Below are 21,289 nucleotides of genomic sequence, written 5' to 3' on the forward strand. Positions count from 1 at the left end.
AGAGTCTACTGTTAAAATCGCAACTTACTAATATATAGCAACACCCAACACTCCAGGGACCTAAATGACAATATAATATTGAAGTGCTCAGGTACACGCAGCACTAACAGTAAACTCTTACTGAAATTTAAATAATCATTTTATTGATCTGCGATATTCATACAATGTTTTCCTTGCTTCCTTGGACTTAAATGACCATCGATATTGCAAGACAAAATAGTGGATATGCGTAATTGAAGTACTACACTTATAAGTAAGGCAATTAATGTATACAAAAGTGAATATAAATACCAACTAAATAGACTAATGTTTACCAGATGATAAAAGTTTACAAAATAAATAAATGAAACGACATTCAAACACCGTGTGCGGATCTTACTATTGAATTTTAATTATCTAATAAAATTTACAACACATTTTGTATAAACCTCATTTATAGAAGTAAGCTATGTCCACACTCAAGCACTTTTGTATGCGTCTTTAGGGTGAAAAGTTTACTGGGGCCCTTGAGGTAGAGTCAAATATAGAAATTATCAAAACTGGGCGAAAGGAAGCACTAATCTATTTTAAAAAGAACTCTCCGGCCCATTTATTCATGTATAGATTTAATATAATGTATGCAGCTCATAAGCATCAAGCCTCATGAAGCGGCGATAGCCTAGTTGGTTGTGGAACGGAGTACCGAGACGAATGTCCGCAGGTTCAAATACGAAGCCTCGCACACGCCTCTGACTTTTCTAAAAATATATGTGTGTATTCTTAGTGAATTATCGCTTGCTTTAGCGGTGAAGGAAAACATCGTGAGGAAACCTGTATATCTGAAAAAATCTCTATAGAAATTTCGAGTGTGTGTGAAGTCTACCAATCCGCACTAGGCCCGAGTGGAGGACTAAGGCCTATTCCCTCTCAGTAGTAGAGGATGCCCGTGCCCAACAGTGGGACAGTATATAATACAGGGCTGATGACGCAGCTCATATACATTAAACGTATGTTTGTAATTTACCATACGCGAATGACATTCATGTAAATTGGCGATAAATGCCTACAACTTCTAGCTGAATTATACCAAAGTGTATAAAATTAGCTTTATACAAAAGTACGAATTAACCACAAATCTCTTCGCGCGTTCTCGTGTACACATTCATGTGTAAGTACACCAATACATCATTAGTTCGAGAACATCGCACGAGCACATAGGTGCGTACAATGCAGTCAGTATCGAAAGGTACATACAATACGTACGTCATACGTGTACGTCAGTACAAGATATATTTTTTATATATAAAAATAAGGAAAATTTTAATTACTGGGCAAAAAGTAGGTTTTTAGAGAGATTGGGCTAAATTTTTGAGGATATTTTCACCTGTACTCGCATAATGAAGAATGTACAGAGAGCGTAAGATTTTAGCGTATTCATCTCCACTACTGAACTAGTTTGTTGGTGCTAAGTACGATGCATGCGTCAAGTATATGAAGCTGACTGCGCTTGAGTCTAGACACAGCTGTATAAAGTGATATAGACGTAGAAAGTCATTCTGAAACCTCTAGTATATTAAGATATAATTATATGTGTACCACTATCGGTGAAAATGCGGATGCAAAATAAAATCGATATTAAATACTGTCAGAATTTGCCTTTTAATACACATTGCCACTTAACCACAAATTATAACTTAAGCATAGCAATATAGAAAACACTGTCACTTTATATACAGCCTCAATTTACATAAACGATTTCAATAATATAATTATTATGCTACAAGAAATAACTAGTTTTGTTAGCACAAATACAGTCAGGAGAAGATGTTCGTCGATTTTGCGGCCACAAACACTCAACAAACATACAAGTATTGTGCGTAAATTGAATACTGCTTGAATGTTATCACTGGTACTCCCGTACAAGAACAACATATTTCACGAAATCACTCCACTGCACTTGAATATCTATATTATTTATGTTTATTGTGTATTCAATACTGAATCACAAATTGCTATGTATGATGCATGCGACTTTACATACGACCTCATATTTTTCGACCTTCACTCGCAATATTCAGGGCACATCAAAACAACATGAATAATAAACGTTCGGGAATGTTATTTTAAGGTATTTTTCATTTTGGTCAGCTAAATTAAATCTGTACGTTATATAAGTAGATACATAAGTATGAGTATAATTATTATAAAATACTAGTTCTTCCCGCGGTTTCGTCCGAGTGGACACGTATCTTACTTAAGTATAATTGTAACCGTAATGCTATGGGTAAAAATTTGGTGCGTAGTAAACGCCATCCAGCGGCGAATTATATATAGCACAAATACCCTGTCCATGAAATATATTTTGGATGCGCCAACTTTCATGGAGATCGATATTAGTCTATGAATCTTTAATCATTTTTACATATAAATACACATACATAACTATATTATAAATATACAGTATGTAATACAATCCGCCAAACGAAACTAGGACTTTACAGGGCATAAATGATCTTATATGGTGCAAATTATTTCTAATTTTCTATTAATGGTAATAGGACGTAGATAGACAAAAAAGATCCAACCAACAGTATGGTCGAAAATGAGCCGAGTATGTCAAATTAGTTATAGTCTATAAAATCTACATTTTCCATTAGCAAAAACATCTTAATCAAAATGTGTTATTTTGAACCTCATTATTAACAAAATATAAAATAGAAAATCAATGATAATACGATTTCGACTTCAATATTCACTATTTCAAAACTGTCATTTTGTGGGCTGGATCCTTTATGCGTATCAACTTCCAATTTTATTCAAATAGTTTTAAGGCATAAGAGTCTCCTCAGCTCGTTTTAATTGGTCCACGATTACATGACACCCTGTATATACATACGATATTAATATAAAAGATTTTATAATCTGTCATGACAATTATCGACACACATATTCATGGTGTAAATAGTTTATGACCACTTTTCGAAAATAAAACAAATATAATTGTGCAGAAAACAATATAAAAAACAATATTCTATAAAATAAGATTACATAATAATAATACAATCAAAATACGTTTTCATTTTTTAAATGCCAGTCTTAGTTTACATTTGCAATCGTTCAAATATAAACTCACTTTAATACATCGTTTCTTAGTTTATGGACAGTCTTTTAGACGTAGTTGTCAAGTAATTGCTATTTAGTAATCGTTTCCAGGCTTTGTCATTTCGCCCAATGTATTTATAATAGAATATTTATTTCTGGGACAACTTTAATTACCTAATGTTTCATTTGCGGAACAGGCAGATCTATGGTTAAAAAATCGTTGTCGACGACGCAGATCTGCATTATCATGGCTACTCAAAAATACACTTATTATCTATAGGTGTATTTCTTATTATCGTAAGTCTCTTATAAATACGATTTTGTACAATATAACAGACTTGTGTGCGTGATAAATCTATAGAATTGAAAAAAGTGATCGTTTTTTTTTCACATTTTCGTTGTTTTAAAGCCAATCCAATATATTGAACCTATCGAGGTATGCTTACGTCCATACCCTCACAAATTATGATATTACATTCTTAAAGCAAATTGTATATTACTACTTACTAAATAAATTATAATCTGCATTATAGTAAACTATATATACAAAGAATATTTGTAAATGAAAATAACTTGTAAATATAAGTTAATTATAATCAATCAATGATGGTTACTCCGCGACGCCTCTGCGTCTTGCCGCGTTATATTGAAGGCTTCGGTCTTTAGGAAATCTACTGTTTTGTAAGCAGAGTCGGCGTCCACGGTCGAATATGACTTGCCGTGTGCGATGTCCATTTTCTTGCGAGGTACATCGTAAGACTGAAATAGACAATAATATTACAGTTATTCCTACAGAAGTCAAAAATATAGACGGGGGTATTTGGTCTACGGGTGCGAATACGTCCTTTTACAGTTTCGGTCGTTCTAATTAAAGTAGCGCTTTGATATCCGTTTATAATTGGATATAGTCTAGTAAGTTGTGGAACGGACTGCCAAGATAGATGTCCGTAGGTTCAAAAGCCATGGGCACGCACCTCTGACTTTTCTAAACTTATATGTGATTTTTTTATGAATTATCGTTTGCTTTAACGATTATTCCTAAAGAACAGTATGTCATAAATATACAGATGGTCATAAATATCTACTATATTTTATAATAACACAACATGCAATCGCTTCCTAATGGCGGTCGGAAATGCATCATATGAAGTCCTTTGAATATATAATAAGTTTACAAATTTATTTTTTGGTATAGACAATAATAAAAAATAACTATGGGACCAATCTGGAGATCTTCTTTCGAATAAAAAAAGAATTTTCCAAATCGGTTCACAAAAGAGCGAGTTCTGAGATACATATAAAAAAAATGTCGTATTGATAACCTCCTCCTTATTTTGAAGTCGGTTAAAAATTAAATAACGCCTTTACGTAAATGAGCGCAAAGTTAACTTGATCATCGTGTTAACGACATAATATATAAATTAGCATTTAAATTGTTGTTAATTTACCTTCGTTGGTGCGGTATGGAGATCTAAATCCAAATACTGCAAAACATCTGGTTTCACCTCGTCACTTCGGTACATTTGTAAATTGGTCTGCGGCAAAAAAAACATTTACATTCATTACATCAATCCGATTCCGAAAATGAACCAATAGTAATAAGTCATTTGGAACCATGTCAAAAAATGTTGTTCTGATTGGTCGATTTTTGAGATAGATAAAAAAACGATTTGGACCCTATTAATAATTGATTTAACATCTCATCTTTACGAGTTTCCTTTTTAACAAGAGTAAGTATATTATGCTACATCGATAAACGTGTCGATTGATAATGATCAATAACCATTTTGAGTTGATCCAATATTGCATTATTAATTTTATCATCGTACAAGTCAGGAAAAGGAGCACGTGACAATGTATCTAGTATATACATGCACTATCCCGGTATAAAGTTACATTTAGATCATAATTTGCAACCTAGTCGTCATGCGCTGTAAACATTCTGGAATTGAATTCGATGCTTTTTGAAAACACTTTCGCGCGGTTTATGCTCATTTTCAATAACTACGTCTTTCTTGCCATGAATATTTTAATAAAACTTTTCACAAGCCAACACCCTCCAACCAACCTTCTTTCACAATCTGAACATATTTACGTTGTGTGCGTGACGCGTACTCGACTGGTCGTCCTCGCTGCATCACACCACGAGCGACACTGCTCGGTTTTACCGAGAGCAACTCGTGACTTAACAACATACAGGCACAATACCGCAGCCTTGCAAATTATTTTTTAGGGTATCTAAAGCGTTTTTAAGTTCCCAACACCATTCGACATCTTTCTTCAGTAATCTAGTCAATATGACATGACATAGGTACGAAACCTCACGCACGTATAAACGACATTTTTCTTCATTGAATTATAAGTATTACAGTATTATAGTATTAATACTTCTTGCTCTCTTAAACAACTCATTCAACAGTTTATCGTGCTCCTGTTTTGTGGATCCCCAAAAAAATATATCGATGGGTAGAAGAAGGCTATTTGGTTTAAGCGACATTTTATGATTCATTTCTAAGCGCTGGTGTATTATCCGACGTAAAATTTTCTTTTTTTTTCAGTAGTGGATTTAAACTAGACTATAACATATTGGATCTAGGGATAAGTTATTTTACCTTTCCCAGTTATACGGGTGTAAATCGTTTAAAGCGTTTTGTATGTGGCATAATTATAGTACTAGGTAATTTACACTATTTTGACATAATTGAGTTACACTGTGTGATATTGCGTGATACATTTTTACATAAGTCAAATACTACGAGGCAAGGCGGCCAAACTCTTGCTAGCAACTGATTTTGATACAAGCGGTTTTGAAACTAATTTGTTTTTTTTTTTCACTCAAATACTTCGGATAGACATTAGAACGTTTCTTTCTATCATTATTTTTAAGGAGTGTAATATGATAAATAATCCATAAAATTTTAAGATTTCAATAACTATTTTACTATTTGATAAATTTACAATATTGCCATTTAAACGACAATAAATACTAAAATAAGTCTAAATAATAATATTATATGTTGATTGTTAAAATTAAGATTGAATAATATTAATAAAAAACAAATAAATATAATTGCTTTAAATTAATTCCACATAATACGCTTTTTTTGTTTCAACCACCAAACTAACATAAATAACAAAACATAATGTTATCAAACATTACATTTTCAATCAGTTATGGCATTTAAGTATTTTAACATACTTGTTATTTCCACTTGTTATTTCGCTTAAAACGAATAGCCTTTCACCAACCACCACCACCACTAATTGTTTAATTTTAGCACGAAAAACCTCCGAGGAACAATTCATCCTGACAGGTTCATAAGAAAAAAAGAATATGAATTGATATCTCCCAAAAGGTGTACTGCGTGCGCAAAGATCAGCACTTTCGTCATCTACTTTATTTGCCCAAAATCCTAAGCAGTCATTTGGATGCCTGCTTAGGATTAGAACCGAGAAGACCGAGAAGTAATTACCTCCATTCATTTTGGTTGTTCATGTATAGTTGGTAATTGGAAATGAGAACATCGTATTGCTTTGTTTAAGGGCCTTGAATCTAAGCAAACACGCAATTTTCCATTCTTTCTAGCAATAACAATTAACCCATGGTGTAGGATGAGTTATTTTTCTAATCACTCTTAATTAAACCATTTTATCTTACTCATTTTATAAGTTTCCAGGCAATCTTAAAGGAATTTTCTGTGAAGGACATTCTACTGGGGTCACACTTCTGTCCATTACGACATGATATTCTCCCGGTAAACATCCTAAGCCCTAGAACAAGTCTTCATTTCCCGAAAAATGCAAATGATGTATTCTTTTAATTAAACCTAAAGTTACACAAGGTTCAACACTTCAAGTTCAGGCTCTAAATTAACCTCCATATTTGGGACAAAAACTTGAGGTGGACGTACGAGTACTTGGTTTTGGTTGGCGCCTAACACCGGCGCGAGCAGGCTGTGGTCTGGTCCCGCGCCAACCTCGCCAGCCACGACCGCGTGCTGCCTAGTTGTTGCTACTTCGGTTGTTCATTGCATCCACTTGTGCCAAACTGCTTGTCTAACACACGACCATTACTACTCGATATTTCGTGAATTTTACAAATTCGTGTCGCTTTCTCCAGTGTCAAAACTTCTAACGGCTGTGTGACAAATCGCACAAACAATACGTTCGCGAATAAGTTCCTCTTCTAATATATTAAAAGCACACGTTCTACTTAACAATCTGAAAGCAGTTATATTTAAAGACTCAACACTCTCTTGGTTTTTCAAAAAGAAATTACATCTTTTCAGCACTATGTTTGGATTGATACCAAAATAATCGTAATTTTTTTTTTAAATAAAATCGATATGTTATATTTTTCAAATATAATGTCTCATAAATATCGAACCCCTTCGGGCCTGCCTGTCTTATTTAAAGAATCCCCTTTGGGTATAAATTAAATTGCGTCCTCCAACGCATCCATGAGTCAGACCGGCCGACTGAGATATTCTTCAAATTTAACTCCGGTAGTAACCTGGCGTGTTCTATTATATTATGCTCCGTTTAAACAATAACCAAGTAAAACATATATTTTTCTATATAAATTTTCACCGTTAATATGACAAGGTTCAGTTGACAACTGATTTACTTTTAATTTATTCTCATCTAAATAATACAACATCTTTCCCCTTTCAAATGTTAAATAAAACATAAATCATCTTAAATACTATCTACTCATCTAAATAATACAACAGACAGATCGCTAAGTCATAATACCGATACCAAAAACAACGTACTCTAATCAATATTTATGTTTTTATTTGTAATGTAAAGAATATTGCGTTTTACCTGTCCACTGAGATGGTTTATGTGTCCTATGCTGTGACTGGAATGCCGCGGCTTGGACGCGCGGTCCACCGCGGGCGGTAACGAAGGCAGATTACAATACTGCATTGACTGCAAGTAATCATTTAATTAAATGCCAAGAGTAGACACAGCCTGCGCCTCCAACCCAGTAATCCCTTACCGAGACAAAAGCAACTAACAGCTTAATAGGAAAGCAAGGGTAATATTAGTAAAAAAAAAAAATGTGTAACAGTTCCACAGATTAAGGGCCAAGCCACGGAAACTGGTTAAGCGGCGTGCTGCACGGGACGCAGTGCGGCGGCGCTACCCGCACCGCTCTATGTAAGGCATCCGTTCTATTCCCCCGTATATCTCTCTCCGTATGATTGCCTCGGAAGCGTAATTGCAATGCACGGTACAGCAGCGCTCTGAGGTCCTGGGTTCCAATCTGGAGTCGGGTAAAGTGATATTTGGGTTTTTCTACTCAGTATCAGCCTGAGTCCAGACTCAGGCTGATACTGAAATAAATTCCAGAATTTAGGCCCGATATGGCGATAGACTCGCCCCCTATTATATCATGGGACCGAATACACTTGCCGAAAAGTGGGTGCGCTTGTTAAAATCCGTGTAATCTTTGTGTAAATCCGTGATGTGTGTTTTTATATATCTATCTTGTTCATTCGTGGCTGCTAATTCAATCCGTTCGCGTTGCCTTCGCGGACTTCGTGGCCTGGCCCTCATACGTTCAAATAATGTATTTTTATAAACCAACTGCATTTGATGGTAAAAGAAGTAGGAACCAAGAGAATGTCGCCTGACGAGAAATGATTACCACCAGCAAAACACGTTGAACAGATTTGCATGAAATTTAGCCCATAAATTTACTACATCCTGAATTAATATATATTTTGTGTATATTACTTTTTATCTTGGTTACTTGCTCCTAGAGTAAATTATTTAATTTTGAATCTGATTTTACAAATAGATGACGCTGGCGACGTAGGGGAGGAGCTATGGATAACTAGAACGGCTTCCTACGCGATGGCGCGAACAAAACTAATACAATTCGTTACCCCTTGGCCCGGCGAGTAGTCGTCCTCGTCGTCGGTGAAGCGCACGGTGCTGGGCGCGCGGTGCGAGCGGCGCGGCGACGACGGCGCCCCGCTCTGCGACGTGCGCCGCGGTATCCGCAGCCACGGGTGACCCTGCGGCTGAAACCAAATACTACAATTAGTGCACGTTCAGTGCCATGGTCGCGTAGCTTTATTGCGACCGCGGTATCCAGGGTTTGAAACCTGGACCGGACAGTTATGTTGGTTTTTTCTGCTCAGTATCAGCCCGGGGTCTGGTAATTGTTCCCGACATGGCGAGAGACTCGCTCGCGACACAGGACGGAACGCACAGCGGGTACCCTAGTAGCACCTATCACCTCTTCGGAGATAAAAGAGTGATGTGTGTTCATTTGTTATTTTTAATATTTCTCTAATCTCTAATTTTATTTATTTTAAGATAACTTCAATATATTTTAAATATAATTAAAATCACGGGTAAAACGTTAGGTATAGTCTCCAAATGTAAATAATTATTTATAACGCAACGCAGTTGCTGTTTGCAGAAAATCAAATCTGTAAAGATCGAGAAAGGCACCATATGGGTTCAGAGCATGAACATTCAGGCAATATTAATTCTATTTGAACATGACCACAGACTATGACCTAGTGTCAGTGCCGTTACTTTAATCGTTTATATTACAAGAGCAAATAAGGAAATCCAAACATCAGTTGCGCAAGGGCGCTCTTTAATAAAATATATTAAGAAAAGTATAATAACGGCACTGTTTCGTCACACTACGTTTCAATAAAAATTTTGGGGTGTCCCTAAAAACCCTGTTCGTGGTATTGGTAGAAAAAATTCTTACAGAGGTATTTTCGACATGTACTTCGACTGGCTCCAATATTTTCGGCCCTTGAAAAGATTCTTTTGGAGCATTCATGGCGAACGTCTTAGGTGGCCTGGGCGGCACTGGCGGACCTGAAATTAAAAGAAAAATAATCACTTATTTAGTAAAAAAAAAAGCATAATATTTAATTCACACGTTCACATTATACATACCATCTTCAGAAACGCCATTCCGTTTTTGATTTATTGCTAATTTTGTAAAGGTCTTTGCGACTGACCAATCCCCTAAAATAAATATATAATTAATGGCAAACAAAATATGAATATTCGAATATAATTCGCAGGAACTCAACAACCATGTTCTACATATTAATGTCTATTATAAGTTATAGGTTTTACTCGCGGCTTCGCCAGCGTGAGATTTTTCCGGGATAAGACTCCCGCTCTATATTTTCCCGGGATAATAAATAGACTATGTTCTGCCAAGGGTGTCAAACTACCCTCACGCCGGATTACATCGAACTCCGTTGGATAGTTTTTAAGTTTATCGCATTCAGACAGATGCGACGGTGGAATTTGTTTTGTAAAATATTTTTACCACTTTTCAAGAGGAAACAATGTCGTCATGCGTGATTGTTGCGTAACTTTAACCGTTGACGCAGCGCACGCAACGTAAACTCTCAAAAGGAACACTTTTTAATAATGTTCCGATCCTTTGCGTTATATGCTTACATAGCATGACGTTAATATAGCATATAGCTCTTCTCATTAACAACAATAACAGTAACATTAGAACACAACAATTTTTCGATTTGCACCAGTGGTTCCGGAAATTAATGTTTTCAAACAAACTCTTCAGCTTTATATAATAGCATAGACAACATGATACATTTAAAGTTACGCGTCACACAATGCACTCATATCTCACTTAATACAGTGAAATTATTGTGCGTAGAAAAATATATAAATGATACATACTTATATTAGGCTGACTAGCATTCAATGACTTGCAATCGTCATCGCTTATGTTCGATTCATTTTCTGAAAATTCTGCATTTATTCTTATATGAGGCTGGCTCAAATATTGATGATTTTTATTGTCTCCACTCCTCTGATTAAAAGGGAACGGCCTTTGATCATCCTAAAACATTAAAGACGAACAATTTAACCTTCCATTAGTCCCGGAGAGCAAACATAGCATTTATATCCGTGTATAAGTTACCCTAACGCGCACTCCTGTGATACATTCTGAGATTGGTATGTAAGGCCCCGTAGAGTCCACACGTTCATAATGTTCGTTAGAAGCGGTCATAGTGCTGCTGTTTTGGTAGGTAACTGCAAATATTACAATACAACTTCAATATTATTTCTTTTTTACTTTAAAAATAAACATCTTTCCCTTTTTAACAAAAACTCGCAATATAAAGTCAAATAGCAAATTATATCATTAACATTAGCGGCAATATATGGATAGTTCTCATGAAAGGGAAATGTAACAACGCATACAAAGAACATACAATATGCACAATTCCAAACATGATAAAAAATCGCTTAGCAAAAATATCTATGAAACGTCTTAGATCTGAGATGGCTGGAATTAGTATAATTCACAACTAAGCAACTTCGCAATCTCTTGCGGACAGGAAAAAACGGTATAACATTTGCAATCGCACAACTTAATGATAAAAACTCACCGAGAACATTGGCAGAGTCTTCGGTCGCCCGCAGTCCACAAACTCTGCATATAGCGTCCACCCACTTCTCCATTTCCGTCTCGCAGTCAGCCTCGAGATGGTAAGTTCTAGACTGGGTTTGGATGGTAAACACGGACCCACGCAGTTTAGGATCTAGCGTTCCAGTACCAGATCGCTCCATATGAAGCCCGGCATCCACCTACGACAAACAGAAAATATTAAAATTTCCACTTAAAACAATGAACATCCACTTTAATAACCGTTGTATTACAATTATAATTTTATTCGCGTAAGACAATTTATAATTTCCAAAAAATATTATGCACTCCCAACTCAATGCTGTTTGACAGACGAGCCGATGAGAAATGAACCAGAGCATGTAGTAGGTTCCTTTTAAATTTGCTTTTCAAGATACGAACGAATATGTTAGTGAGGTAACTGTACCTATCAGGTACCCTGTATACATTTACAGATGCCTCGTTTACATTAAGTCTTTCATAACTTGTCGAATGAAGAAAATTCAGTTTTATGTGCCCTGAGAATTGTACATATTTTTTTGTGTCACGGTCGCGTGTACTGTCAACTAGTGTGCGATATATAAATCTGTTCGTTTTGCCCTTCAAATTTCGATTTTAAATAATACGTTTTTACGTTTTTCATAGGCATATTGATTGCAAATCCAGCCGACACCATGCGACAATGTCTCTTAGTAACCGTGAATGTTTGGTTGAACTAATTGGGCTTATTTTTAGTAGAGGACTTAATTTTGCTCCTTTTTTATTTGAAACTTTTGTTTTGTTCATTACTTAATCGTCTCTAAATATTGTAATAACATGGCTCAATATAAAAATGTATCAATACTTTTGTTTATATCGTGACTTTATAAATCTTATGTAACCTTTTGTATGCTCTTTTTTATATAGCAATTAAATAAAGTCATGGTTTATAATAATCTAAAATTATAGAAATTTTATTAAATAACTATAAATATGGAAAGACATTACTTAAAAGCAATAAATCCGATGCAAACTATTTGATTAAGTTGCGATGCGGAAATTAAAGTACAAACATACGAAAGAATCTAATTTCTTTGACTAGGCAAATGTATGTGCCATTAGTTCAACTACGTAAATACCTTATAGAAACAAAATGATTAATTTAATATAAATACACAATATTTTATATCAGTGTTCAAATTACAATAAATATAAGTAAGTATCGCAGTGGAAAACGCGAACATATTAGTTTTAGAAATAATATATCATCCTAAGCTCAAAGCAAAAATATTGGTTTATAATATACTACCAAATCAATGTTTGAGAAGGTCATCTCAAAAACAAAACGAAAATTGATCTCCGTCAGTAATGGTTACTGCAGTAGCATTCAGTAATCGTCAGTCGTTAGGTTTAATAAAGAACATGCACGCTAAATAGAACTCTCAGATCACAGCATATCGGCCAAGCTGGAAAATGCTTTTTGCACCAAACATTAATGCGGTCACAATAAAAGAGTGCAAAGAAAAACCAAAAAAATATTGATATATCGAAATCTTTTGTCAATAATTTTATTTTTATTTTTATTCGTCAATATATACCGTCATTTTAGGTAATTCGTTACAAATGCCATATCAATATAAACTTCAATAGACACATATATTTATTAACTCATACGACGAATAAAATAATAAGTAATGTCAGTACATAGCACATCTGCAGTCAGATCAACACCATAATAACTAAAACGAATAATAATACTTTTTTGCTACTGGCGAAAAATACCAACGCGAAAAATTACCTTTAGTAGATTATGAAAAAAAAAACTTAAAATAATTTTGTAATTACCTGGTCACCCAACGACGATGTTTTTGAAGATTGAAAACGCTAATATACCACTGGCAAAATTAAACCGTTTGCAATTCAGTGTTTAAGATAAAATATCCCCTACAAGCAAGTCACACAACAGTTGACGGGGACTGAACTACTCGTGGTCAAGCCTAAGACCTCGGCGTGATAATTGGTTCTCACTTCTCAACACTTGTTATTCAATTGCTAAAGTCAGTCATAACGCTCTGCTTGTTAAAGTGCAACATTCAAAGCATTTGCACTAACACTTTGGCATTGTAAAAAATGTCTTTAGACTTGATACAAATAAAAATCTGCTAAATATAACTCCCATTTTAATATATTACCATAATGATCTACAGCTGACACACAGACAACAAACAGCTTATGCAGGTGGCTAAAGCTAGTTCAAAATACGTTTTAAATTCTGTTAATAAATGTTTTAGAAGTTACAAATGTTATTTGGTATTGGAGACTTGAGCTTTGAATATTATATATTGGTTATATCTACTTTTGTAGGTATTCATGCCCTAAAAGGATAAAATATAATTACAGTTCGTGTAAAAGTCGGTATTGTTTTGAGTTAGTGTCTGTATACTGGATGGGAAACCCGTCAGACATATAATATACACTAATTATGTGATAAATACACAGTCCAAGGGCTCAGACACACTCAAAATGAATTACATTCAATCGATTACTACAAATAAACTTTTCCTATTAGGTAAATACGGTGTCACCGATGTGCATTTATTTATAACCACTTTTGCTCACAGTATCGCCCGCGTGAAGTTTCCCGAGGATTGCGGTTATGAACTTTTTCGCGATAAAAAATAGGCTACGTCCGTCCTTATAGTTTAAGTTTGTCGTACATTTAATTTCAATAAAATCGGTTCAGTGATTTGGCGACGAAAGCCTAACAGAGAGTCGGGTACTTTTACATTTATAGATATGCAAATATAGATTAACAAAGGGTTTAAAATAAAATAAAGTTAACTACAAACTTTCCTGGTATGCAACAAGAATTCGAATTGCGTATTAGGCCTGACCAGAGAAAAAATGCATTTTTCTTTTGTAACAACTGCGACTTAAACCACAGTTTAGGGTACACCGTCACAAGTACAACGGATGGAGCGAGTTCTTCAACAAGCCAATAACTGTAAAGTACTAACACGGTGATAGAATAATTAATATTTTGTTCAAAGACATTCTCGACAATACAGGTACGTTCAAGTTCATATCAATAAATTATAATTTTCTTTTTCTTAGCTTTTTTGTGATCTTTATTTAAATAGTTACGTCATATTTTTACAATAATGTCGCTCCAGACGTCCGCTTTCGTTGATGTATACTCACTACTCATGCTTTTAAAATAAATAAAATAAAAGCTTAGTAAAATAAAATCCGCTATCATCCTACCACGCCAGACGATAATATTACAATTATTTGATTGCCATAATATTTTTTTCGAACAGCATTATCAATTTGGTTTTATATTCTCGCCGATTTCCTTTGATCGAAACGTACTTCGCACTAATACAATATACTGAACGTTGCAGATTAATGACTTCCGCTCCAAGATCCTTCAAATTGGACGCGATGGTCGACGTGTCTCCACTTATTCCTTTTATAATGATGAAACAAAAATGATATTATTACTTCTTATTTAGTATAAAAATATTTGTAATTAGTACCGAATCACATACAGTGCCTATTAAAATAGGTTTGTATAAATACCAACAATAGCTAGCAAGCCGACTTCGACAGTTGTATTCATCACAGTCAGTCATAACTTCCGTTAGCAATTGGGGTATTGTCTCACATATACTTCGAACTGTCCCTAGGACACAATCGCTCTGCATAATATCAAATCATTAAACAGCAAGATGGCATTGCCTATTTTAAATAGACAAATTTCTATTTAATACTTTAATGGAACATTCAACTAAAATAGGAAACATAATTTTGCGTTATTTTTGATTTACATGTAAATGTAACAAAACATTTTTTTTCTCGGAATTTTTTATGTTTTCATATGTTCACACGAATGTTAGACATTGAGATAGAACAATGTTTCGGATTTTATGGCGGTTTGTTTATATTATAATTTTCTCCTGACATTTCGAAGACCGCAGCCGTCATGGTCGCGGAGGGAACTGAGGTGTTTGTCGTCCAAAAAGTCAATTACAATATCTGCAACATTTTACAATTACAAAATAAATATATAATGTAATGACAAAATATTTTATATATAAATCTGCGTTGAATTTTTGCTCAAGTTCTTAATATTCTTATGGATCTTTCGCATGAACATGTAACATTTGAATTTCTATAAGGGAAACATGCACCATGAGTCGTGCTTAAAATGCTAGCACTGGAATGGCCACGTGTTCGGTTCGAATTCCCGGAATCATTCTAAAATGCTGATGAAGACCACCTTGGTTTTAGACGGTAAAAATCCGACATACCCCGTCTAGCTTGCAAATGCACGACGGGAAATCTAAGAGAATTTCCCCATAAAAAAAATTAAAGAGGTGATGCCGCACTGCTCCGAAGTTACGCGACGCTACATACATACGCTATAACTTTTACTTACGACCACAAGAACAATGTGTCTAGTATGTAATTTTTTGTAACTGGCCCCGCAAAGTGACTAAACTGCACTCGGTCTCTATTGAAGTAACATCGACCAGCTAGAGATGGTGCATCCTGTGATGGTCAGCACGACTATGCCAGTCTGCTCAAGTACTTTTTCCTTCACCGTTAAATCTAATCATATAAACAATTTATACAGACTATTTTGTAAATCCTAAGTAGTTGAATTTGCAACTGGTATACAACCTGCGACCTTCTCAGGAAAATCAAAATAATTTTTTGATCGCAATTTGTATTTTACAACAAATTATACTACAATTTTTTTTTAATCAAATGCCTCATCCTCATCAGCCTACAACTGTCCACTGCCGAACATAGACCTCCCCTAGAGCGCGCCAGGTTGCTCGGTCCTCCGCTCTCCTCATCCAGCGTCCACCGGCGATCCTGCGAATGTCGTCGGACCACCGGGTCGGAGGTCGTCAAATACTCCCAAATATTCAAATGAAACGCCTTCCAAATATTGTCAGACATAAAATAATTGACTTTTAAGATAAATAAGGTAATAAATCCTATAATACTAATTGGTAAATTGAACACAATTTACCCGTTAAAAAAATCTTAATGAGCTCGAATGACAGGGATATGACGGTGATAATGATTTGCAACTCCAAAAACAACAGTTATACGGGTGTCTCGCTCAACAAGAGCTTTGCCTCACTTACTTACTACGACTCTATTTTACCAATTGAATGGTACATCCAGACTGAACCCTAAGTTAATGTCGGCAATGGTACTGAATCTGATAACTATGTATGAGACACAATATTCAGAATTGCGTCAATTGCAGAGCCAAACGCCATCCTGCATTGGTAAAAACGGGACGAATTTTAATAAATACATACGCAACGAACTCAAAAAAGGACCAACTTCTTGAGCTCTGATGATTTACTTTTGAAAAAATATTACTTCAAATGCAATAAGCGGGTGAGTTATCGCGATAAACATCATACTTCACAACACTTTAAAAGCCAAAACACGCACGCTACGTTTGATCGGATATCACAATTCAAAGTGTTGTAACGCTGTCATTACATACACCTTCCATAACGGTATATTAACATTAGTGAAACTATCTTCACAGGCATTAGAGCTCAATAGTTATTATGTAAAGCAAGTCACTGATCACTGACATTAGTTTATCATAGCGAAGTGGCCCTTATTCTGATGCATTTAAACGAGGCGACACGTGACTACCCAATCGGAGTCTGTGGTCGACAATTTTCTACAATCAAAACCCTAACGTTATGTATGGAAATGACACATCTCTGTGATATATTTTTTGTATTTATTAAAGTTTTGTAGGAAGATATCTTGGCTAAAGCCTCAGAACTAAGCCGATAGAAGACACGCAGCGAGGGACATACCTATTGGTGATACAAAAATGAGTAGTGGATGCATTCGAAATACTCTATCTGAATACGCCCTACCTAAATTGTAACATTAGGTACTGTAGTATTTTTAACACAACTGAACAAAAACAAAATATCTTAATATATTGGTATTTAAACAAATCAGGAGGGCGAAAAATCCTCATCCCTAACATCTATTAATTGTCTACAAAGCTCATAAAGCGCATAATTCTTGTAGTGTTTGGGTGTTTATAAACGATGGATATATATCGTTAACACCAAGTGACCCAAGTGGTTATAAAAAAATGTTATTCACAACTGCCAGTCACCGTTTTATCTCAGGACTACAAAGAGAGCTAACATTGCAGTGTGTGGTTTAGCGATATGAATGGAATGTATGTCAGATATAACATTGAACAGGGAAGGAAAATAATAATCACCGGTAAACAAAATATTTAGAGTGACCACTCAGCCACCAGCCAGCCAGTTAATATTACGGAAACTCAAACAAGATTAAAGATATATCTGAATCTACACATTGTTGATACCAGCAATCAAATTATTCTTCCCTGACATAACCAATTGTTAAATAAAATTATACAAGTAAATATTAATATTTAAAAATTTTGACACTAAATTATATTTCACTAAAGGTTTATGATTTCTAATATATCTTACTTACTAGAAGTAAAAGGGAACAGGGTATAAACAAGCTGTACATCTCAATATTAGAGTCCACACTAAATATGTAATCACCTATTAATAATCATCTATCATTTCAATATATATTTGACAGAAACTTAAAGTAGCTGCCTGAAATAAAGCAAATAATATTTATACCTAACTGCTACAAAACTGTTTGTAAAATAGTATAAAAAATTTTCAATACTTGATAGATGCCATACTAATAAATCTTGTGAAAAACATTATCAGATGAAATCTGGATAAATGGCGACAGAGGCCCAGGGGGTATTTCAATTATCAATACTATGAAAATCTGATGTGAAGTAATATTGTTTTTTTGACAGTATTCCTTATAGGACCGGCCATTGGATACTATAGTAGATACCTGTCTATAGACAAATATGTATGTGTAATGCTAAGCTCTACTACAATTATTTGTATACTGTGTCAACCTTAGCAACAGTTTAAATCTAATAGAAACCTCTACCACAGAAGTAGTTTCTCATCTATGGTAGTTATCCACATGTCTTATAGACTTAAGAACAAGTAATATAAAACACACATCTTATAGTTCTTGTTTACTATTCCCCGCCATATTATAGTCTTAAAACCGAGTTTTAAGGTTCAATTTGGTGTACTTGCATGATCTTGTCCACCATCTGGAGATACTTTCATCACTTGGTTTACTTTTTTTTAGGCTTCACTTTACTTAACACCAGGTGCAGTGAAATAACTATGCCATGCCAAATATATAGAAAAACATTTTACTGGTATAGCTTTATTTTTGCCAAGTCATATTTTCTTTATACCTATATCTACTAAACCAATGGCAAATCTACATTATTCATACTAGTGTGCTACAGTACTTATGTGCTTATAATACATGAAACATAAATATTGGAAATACAGGGTGTATTCAAAATACCTATCAATACCTTAACATTATAGTAATATATTTATGAACTATGAACTTTAAATCTGGAGAAATCCTAGGGGTAGTATTCCCAGTTGAAAAAAAACTTATATATTTTAAATATAAATTGTCTTTAGCTTATATAAGTGACTTTATCCACATAATAATTAAATATTCTTATGTACTTTGACTTATCATAAGTGCAACTATGTTCGCCTAAGTGATGAATAAAGCATTTTATTTTATTTATTTTATTTTATAGTCCTTTTGCACACATAACCATTTGGTTGTGTGTACAAAAGGACTCAGTACTACATAATATATGAAGCAAATGCCTCATATATTATATAGTACACATTTACTTTGTATCATGTAATTGATTGCTGCTTTATTGACAGGTATTGTAGCTGCCAAAAAACGTAAAAAAAACAATAGCAGACATTGTGACACTGGTGAGGTGAGTTGAGTGATTCCCTCTTTATGACTATTATGTTGGGGTTAAATTAATGTCATGATGTAGTTTCAAATTTGCACAATTCTTGAACAATTACACATTGTGTTAAGGTTTAGTTTCTATTGAATAAGTACATACCTGTTCACATAAATCCAAATTGATAGTGCCCTTGAGTCGCCTGCAATTCCGGTCGGCGTAGTAATCTAGAAAATATTGGCCCGGGAGTTCGCCTGACTGTCGCAAGGCAAACCACCTTCTCCGCCATTTCTGATAACCCAAAATACATTTTTAACACTATGAAATAACAGTATTTAAATCGTGTTACAATTCTTTATCGTTTAATTGCTTATAACTAATCAAAATCATACGATTCAACACTTAAGACAAACGACACATTCACAAATTCTGTCAACAAACAAAGGCACAATGCAAACTATTATTATCCAATAACCATAAAAAAAATGTTACTTACCGTTCGCCAAATTCGTTTTATAGGAGGTGATTTAGTCAACCAGCCCTCAAAGACTATGTTTTTGGACATATTTATGTAAAATTAAAGTAACTAAATAAAAATGAGTCACAAGCTGAAACTTATTTGTACTTCGCCCATATTTGACAGCCAATAGCAAGTACAGAGTATAAAATAGTTGGCTACGGTTAGTTTATAATTCCATAAATCGGACATGGATTCTTTCACGTTGGTTCTTTCTTATCTATGTCCGGATAATAAAAATAATTATTCCTATCTGAGAATAATCCATTTGAACCGAGATTTGTACCAAGATTTGAACATTATACATGTTTTTTTTTAAATATTTCTATACAGTATTTTATGAATACAGCACGTAATAATGCTATAATATTATAAATTTTGCTTTTTTGCCTCTTGCAGAGAGGTTTTGGCGTGTATTTCTATGATATTATTCACATAACCATACAAGACACATGGGACAATCACATCATTATCACATATGTACGTACCTAGATTATTGGTTATACGAAAGTAAACGAGTGTCCATAACCCAGTGCTACATTTGGTGTTCCCGTAATAATAATAATAGTCCCAGCTTGCATTATTACTTATATACCTACTGCCCTGTACTAATTTGCCTTATTGCTCGACATGGACCTTCTGTACTTATAAGATTTAGACCATGGAATTATTATGTACTACGCAAAATTTTTGGGCAACGCGTGAGTGTTTATAATTGGATCGCTTGTTTTTAATTATGAATAGTTTTACCACTATAGCTTATGTTCATACCCTGGTGCACTAAACATACTTTTATAGTTGAAAGTTCTGTGTTTATATAATATGTCTGTTGTATTTACTTTGAGGTAAGTAAGTAATTAATTCTAATATAATTTAGTATGTAAGAAATCATGGGTTACTTGTACTTTTTAATTTTAATGAGATTGATAAAAGAGATTGGTTGCTTCAGTAATTTTAAGCTTTTTCTAACAGTTTTAATAGTCCCGTCCATTTGAGGGCGCGATCTTTTGTTAACGGCATTTCTAAAGTAGAAATCTAAACATGTACTTATCATTTCCAATCAATGTCCATTACTGGACTTCTATAGAATACATGATAATGCACTCCTGCATCCATTACCGGTATACTTACATCAATTCTTTATCGTTTTCAACTAGTTATAGTTAAACAATAAGAGTAAATTTTGTAACCAAACTTAATACCAAATAATTAGAATTAGTTTCGACATGTGTCCATAACTAGACCTATTTAAGTGAAACATTTATAAACACTGACAAAATATCAAGAAACATAACTTCCTTGCAGTAGCGGCAGTATGTATTGTCGTCTTAATTTCATAGACCCTACGAGCAAAACACATTTTCGTTAAAATAAAACAATAAAAACTATCAATAGAATTTTT

The 21,289-nt window shown here is 34.4% G+C and overlaps 1 protein-coding gene across 1 annotated transcript; it reads right to left on the reverse strand.

The window, feature by feature from the left end:
- Positions 1-1,619: 1,619 nt before the first annotated feature.
- LOC115442879 lies at positions 1,620-20,059 on the reverse strand. The gene is made up of 11 exons (XM_030168064.2): positions 19,867-20,059; positions 19,533-19,661; positions 11,499-11,697; positions 11,027-11,139; positions 10,783-10,945; positions 10,018-10,089; positions 9,824-9,936; positions 8,979-9,116; positions 7,909-8,016; positions 4,530-4,616; positions 1,620-3,840 (listed from the first exon to the last, which is right to left on the reverse strand). The coding sequence occupies exons 1-11, from the start codon at positions 19,933-19,935 to the stop codon at positions 3,682-3,684; spliced, it is 1,350 nt and encodes a 449-aa protein (XP_030023924.1). The 5' UTR covers positions 19,936-20,059; the 3' UTR covers positions 1,620-3,681.
- Positions 20,060-21,289: the final 1,230 nt, after the last annotated feature.

The sequence above is a fragment of the Manduca sexta genome, chromosome 27 (assembly GCF_014839805.1).
Source record: "Manduca sexta isolate Smith_Timp_Sample1 chromosome 27, JHU_Msex_v1.0, whole genome shotgun sequence".
Lineage (NCBI taxonomy): Eukaryota > Metazoa > Arthropoda > Insecta > Lepidoptera > Sphingidae > Manduca > Manduca sexta.

What these genes read in the sequence shown, in the direction of transcription:
- LOC115442879 (XM_030168064.2), bottom strand. Translation starts at nt 19,935, where the DNA reads ATGTCCAAAAACATAGTCTTTGAGGGCTGGTTGACTAAATCACCTCCT. An exon ending in TCACAGGAGTGCGCGTTAGG is followed by an intron (nt 10,946 to 11,026) that starts GTAACTTATACA and finishes TTAATGTTTTAG; the next exon opens with GATGATCAAAGGCCGTTCCC. An exon ending in TCCATACCGCACCAACGAAG is followed by an intron (nt 3,841 to 4,529) that starts GTAAATTAACAA and finishes TGTCTATTTCAG; the next exon opens with TCTTACGATGTACCTCGCAA.